General features: G+C 36.1%; 1 protein-coding gene across 3 annotated transcripts in view; it reads right to left on the minus strand.

Moving 5' to 3' along the window:
- The window catches only part of TFG (trafficking from ER to golgi regulator), a 28,658-nt gene extending 24,294 nt beyond the window's left edge, over positions 1 to 4,364 (minus strand). For all 3 annotated transcript variants that reach the window (XM_016199704.2, XM_016199703.2, XM_016199702.2), the window contains exons 1-2: positions 3,779 to 4,364; positions 602 to 685 (exon numbers count right to left, since the gene is read on the minus strand). In XM_016199704.2, coding sequence (XP_016055190.1) covers positions 602 to 685; positions 3,779 to 3,962 — 268 coding nt within the window. In that variant the 5' untranslated portion in view covers positions 3,963 to 4,364. The remainder of the gene's footprint in view (positions 1 to 601; positions 686 to 3,778) is intronic.
- Between the last annotated feature and the right edge of the window lie 1,636 nt (positions 4,365 to 6,000).

Consider the following 6,000-nt stretch of genomic DNA (forward strand, 5'->3'; position numbering starts at 1 on the left):
AGTCACATCTAAATCACATGGGGAAGATGGTTCCTTGCTGTAAACCCTTTCAGGAGCACAAAGGGGTGGGGGGATTTTTTTAACCACTGGTTTCCAGAATCTCAGGGTTCAGGTTCAAGTTCAACATTTCAAGAGTCACAGGGTTCAAGTTCAACATTGTCAGAATGAGGGGAAATCTCTCCACCAATTCAATCAGAGGCTGAAGAGGTACAGTTATAAGGAGACGCTGGGTTCTCAGGTGAGCCCACACCTAGCTCCCAGCTTTTTCTGAACAGGGTAGAGAGGCATTTAGAGGTGGGGCCTGCCACAGGAAAGAGGCAGCCACATGAGGCGGGTAACACCAAGATCAGACAGGGCTACTACCCACAGATTTAGAATAATTGAGCAGATGAGGAATTTTAAACATGACTACTTTCTATTAATCATAAACATATGATTATAGTTTTACATATATATAATTAAGCCTTAATAATTCAAAAATCCCGATACAGTTGAAAACTTATCATTTAATTCTGAGTCTTTAAAAGGAAAAAAGCTAGAAAGTCTTTAATAAAAATACAAAGAATAAAATAGTAAATTCATTAAAAAGTTTACCACTTACCAAATAATGTCAGTTTCAGTATTCTACTACATTGAATTGCAAAGGAAAGGTCAGAACTATCAAAAATTGTTATAAGATCTCCATCTGGACAAAAAAAAAAAAAAGAAAGAAATGAGTTTCAGACTTCCATCAGGAGTAAACTAGGATATACATTAAATTAAAACCCCAAACCCATATTGCACAGCATAATTAGTCCCCCATAAAAACCTTAAACAAACATTAAGGGATCTAGGAAAAATGTATTTAGTCAAAAAAATACTAAATCAATTTTGCTTATTATTACTCTTATGACAAGGTATTTATCTTAAGGAAGAACCAAAACATAGCAAACATTAATGCATTAAGTCATCTTTTACTAGTCATCGGGAGATATAGGGTAGTAATACCACAAGTTACTGGTCCAGATTAACATCTTTCCATTCTAGAAAATTTAAATATTTATCAAAAGTTAAAGTAATAAAGATTCTCAAGATTCAAATTTTAATTCTGAGTACAGTAAAACATCCCTGACACAAATGGCAGAGAAGCCATATATAACAGTAACTAAAAGTACTACAAAAAATTTTTTTCAGAATCGCCCTAATGAATGGGTAGACACTAGAGTCTTTCAGGTCACTGGCCATTTTAACGTGAAAGTTATCAACTCACCCCCCCCCCCCCAAAATTCATATACACCAGAATCTGAAATCCCCTAGATCCCAAGGATAAAGAATACATAATTAGCATATCAATTGCCTGTTTCAAAAGCTTTCAAAGGGCAAGGGAAGAAAATGTTCTCTAGAGCAAGCAAGAACAGAAAAGCAGCCACAGGCAATGAGTTGGTCAGGGGCCTGGTTCAGGGTATCTTCATAGACAGTTGGGTTGGACAGGGAGTTTAGTCCTTGGGAGGTTGAGAGGCTGCTCTGCTACATCAACTTTAACAACTGACTGAGCAGATCTGGCAAAAGTTGGCAATAAAAGCCATAACAGAGAATTTTATCATTGTTTTTAGTTATTTACAACCAGACCCACTTCTTGTAATAAACATATCTAACGTTCAACTTCAAGGATTCTATTCATAAACACATTTTTAACGAAAATACAGAATACACGCAAAAGAAGAAAATTTTCTCTGTCCTTTTTCTTTCCTAAATTCCACAACAGAAACAGAGTACCTTTGATGGCAAAAACTTTACCTAAGCCAGCGGAACACAGGTTATAAACACAAATCTGTACAATTCAAAACACTTAAAAATACCATGAAAAGCAAACTTATGTAGTACCTAGATGTAGAGGACAAAGTTTCAATGATGAGGACACCCTAAGGCAGAGGTCCACAAACTGCAACCAATGGATAAATCCTTTTTAAAAATGCAAACTAAAAATGGTCCTTACACTTTTAAAAGGTTTTAAAGAAAAGATAGTAAGACAGAGGACTTATGTGATAATGCTAAAATATTTATCTGATCCTTTAAAGAAAAAGCTGGCTCACCTTAACCTAAACAAAAATAAGGGAATTAAGAGAAAGCCAGATAAAGAGTTTAAGATACGCCAAGTTTGAGGTAAAAATAAAGCATCTCAAGCAGTAAAATATATGTATTTTTATATACATATCAAATTATAATGTGATCAAATTAAAGCACATATTTGGAAATCAAAGAGGTGAAAGTCAGTGTATTGTAAATAGATGACATTACTAAGGAAAAGAACAGGAAGAAAATTGATCTCCTCTATTGTTCCTTATCATAGGTAACCCTCAAAAATTAGTTTTGGGTACCGTTACAGCATACATCATAAAAAAAGGAGAGTTACACATGTAATTCTTAGCTGATCATCAGTGATTTACACTCACCTTCCACAGTGTAAGTTGCTGGAAGTTACCAGAGACATTTCCCAACCCACTCACTGACACCCAGCTCTGGCAGATGTTATGTGAGTAGAAATTATATACACCAACTCCAGGACTAGAGGTACAATCGCCCATGTGTTCCTCTACACTTTATCTCCATCCATCTGCTTACTGGCTGCCAATGCTGAAGGTGAGCTTGTAAGCCATATGTTAAACACAGAGTTGCTGTCCCCTGGGTCCCTGAATGATTTCTTGAGTGTTAAACCACTGAGATTTAAAAATTTCTATTATAATAGCTGCCATTACTTTAAGCCAACAGACACAGAGAAGAAGCTATTAATGAAAAGACCAAAACTGGGACAGCACAATGTCAGATGTTAAGGAATAAGAGTACTTAACACAGGATGGTATGGAATAGCAGTGCCAAGTATTGAGGTCAAAGTGAAACAGAATGGAAACAAATTCAGCAGTAAGAAAGATACTGGTATCATCTAAAGTATAATTTCAGTAGAGATGTTAACAAAGAAAACAGGTTTAAAGAAAAGGAAATAAAGACAGTCTACTACTATAATTCCACTGTGTGTTTGATAAAACATTTATCACGTTAAAACCCATCTCCATAAAAATAGTTTTGTGGTCAAATGAGTCTGGGAATAAGGCATGCTGTAAACTGACTATACAGCAGCATAAATTCCTGCAACAAAGATACACATTTGTCTTTGTTTAAACAAGTTTTCCCATGCTTAGTTGACAATGGAATCCTTTTTCATTCAATATCTACTAATAGGCCTTTCAATTTGGGAAATATGAGTGAAAGTGTGGTTTTAAAAGTAAAAAGGAAGCCAGAATTGCATAGGCAGAAGAGAAAAAGAATGCTTCTAAAAATATGTGACAGTGTTCTATCACTTAAAACCCCTTCTAATAATAATATCCTTTAGCTATTTTTAACTTATAAAAGAATAACTAACTACATAAACATCCCATCAAATAAAAGTGGGCATTCAAATTACCATGAAAGGAAACAGAATTTTTATTGAGATAGTTCAATGAAATATTGGCAAAGGAACATATATAATACTTAATGTTTTTATTTTTTTTAATATATATTTTATTGATTTCAGAGAGAGGAAGGGAGAGGGAGAGGGAGACAGAAGCATCAATGATGAGACACTCACTGATCAGCTGCCTCCTGCACGCCCCCTACGAGGGATCGAGACTGCAACCCAGGCATGTGCCCTGCCCTAGAATCCAATTGAGATCTCCTGGATCATACGCTGATGCTTACCTGCTAAACCATGCCAGCCTGGCAATACTTACATTTTTAAAACTAATTTCAGAAACATTCTTACCTTCATCTTTATACTTTATTATAACTTCATCATTACTCAGAAGTTTTCCTCTGAAAACTCGCTGCATCATTAGAACTAATTCATCATAAGTAATATCTTCATTATGAATGGGAATTCGTCGAATATCCTCTCCAAGTTGAGCTTTGATGATTAGCTTCCCACTTAGGTCCAACTGCCCATTCATGGTGGACTCCAGGATGTTAGATATATACAATTCTAGGGAAAGACTGATAAAACGGTTTTGATGACTCAACAGTTATAAAACATATCTTAAAAGTTGGAAACCGAAGCTATTATTAGAATCTAAGAAATTCTGATCATACAAGAGATTCACTGTATCAGTTACCATTTTTGTATTAAAATGGTCTGGAGATTACTTTATTATGTGCACAAGAAAAGAAGTTTCATTGTTTTATGTCTATATTATTTCATCTACATTTTAAACTGTTTATCTGACATTACCATTTAGATTTCTATTTTAACATGTCTAAAAACAAACTCCTGGTCTACTGCCCAAAATCTGCTTCTCCTATAGTCTTTGCCATCTCAGTTAGTGACAATTCCTTCCTTCCAGTGTTTAAGATATATATATATATATATATATCCCTCTCTTTTCCTCACACCTTACAAATCTAAAATCTAGTTGCCACTACCTTTAAAACATCTCTAGAATCCAGTCCTTTCACTGCCTTCACTTCTAATCAGCTTGAGTCAAGCCACCATCATCTTTTGCCTGAATTATTGCAACAGACTCCAAACTGGCCAGCCTGTTTTTTTACCTTTGCCCCCTGTTGCTCTATTCCCAACACACCAGGCCTATCTCTTTTCAAGACCAACATGTTCTTGAATACATTACCTATAACCACTGAGCATTTCCCTAGCATCAACTCTTTCTTCCTTCTGCCCCAAGAAAATGATCCTACAATCTCCTACTGGCTACATTCTGGTTTCAGCCTCATACTTTACTACTGGCAGCTTTCTGTTTTCTCTTAAATTTGTGACTTCATTAACATCACACTTGGTTTTCATAGTTCTCTACAATTATTTTCTGTGTGTGTGAGAGAGGGAGAGAAAGCACACCACCTGTCCCCCAACACATCTCAACCCTTAAAATACTTAATCATGAATCAATTCATGAATATTACATATAAATGCCCTATGCCTTTCCAACTATTCCTTAAATGAATGTCTCTAGATACCCCCAACATCCTTTGAACAGATTACATTTTATTAATGTTTAATGCCCCATCTTAAAATGGGACGTAAAGTACGGAATCTAACACTGTAAGGTCAGTTCATAACAGAATGGATTGTGTTCCACAATCTGGATGCTGTGCTTATGTTAATATAAAATAAGAATACAGTTAGCTTTTTATTTGCAAACTCTCACAAGGGACTTATCATGAAGCCTATAATTAACTGAAACCTCTATACCACCTCTTCACCAGTTAGCCACGCCTGACCTCTTCATTCAGGAAAAACTTACCAGAATACCTACTATGTGCCAAGCTCAGAAGCATAATTACTTTAACAAGATGGTGAAGATTCCACCTTGTTTGCCTTGCAGCCTGAGAGTAATAAAGAACCTCAGTAAAACAACAATGTTATGTTCTACTACCTACAGGTTGTGTAAATCAGCAATAATGCAGCTAAGGACCAGGGCTTAATTTCAGCAAGATGGTACTATCTATTCTCAGCAGCATCTAGAATAGAACCTGACACAGAGTAGATGAAAACTTGTTTTTGTTCTCTGAACAAAAGATGATAAATGATAAAGTTCTGATAAGGAACTGGGAGAAGAAAGCTGTACTATCAGGTCAGCTCCTAAGACAAACCTTCGCAATGCGCAATGTACCTTCTTTATATGGCTAGAAGTGACTCCCCGAAACAGACATACCCCTAATTAAAAATTTCCATCAGATATTATTGATAGAATGTATGTCTGTTTGATTGTAGGGGGATTCTTGCTCACCAATGGATCTGAAAGCATGAGTCTCTTTCACTTTGTATCTGCCATGTTTGCCTGCAAATTCACTTATTCCTTACTGTTTCCCACCGACTGTAAACTCCCTGTGGCCAGGAACCAGTGCTTCTTCCCAAAGGCTGTCCCCAGTTTGTGCAGTCACCTACTTAAGGCATGCACAAATATCACAGAACTAAGGGTACTATAGAATTTTTCCCTTCTAGGGGAAATCCCATCCCCACATTTTTTGTGTTTAACA

Source organism: Miniopterus natalensis, chromosome 6, assembly GCF_054644295.1.
Source record: "Miniopterus natalensis isolate mMinNat1 chromosome 6, mMinNat1.hap1, whole genome shotgun sequence".
NCBI classification, from domain to species: Eukaryota; Metazoa; Chordata; class Mammalia; order Chiroptera; family Miniopteridae; genus Miniopterus; species Miniopterus natalensis.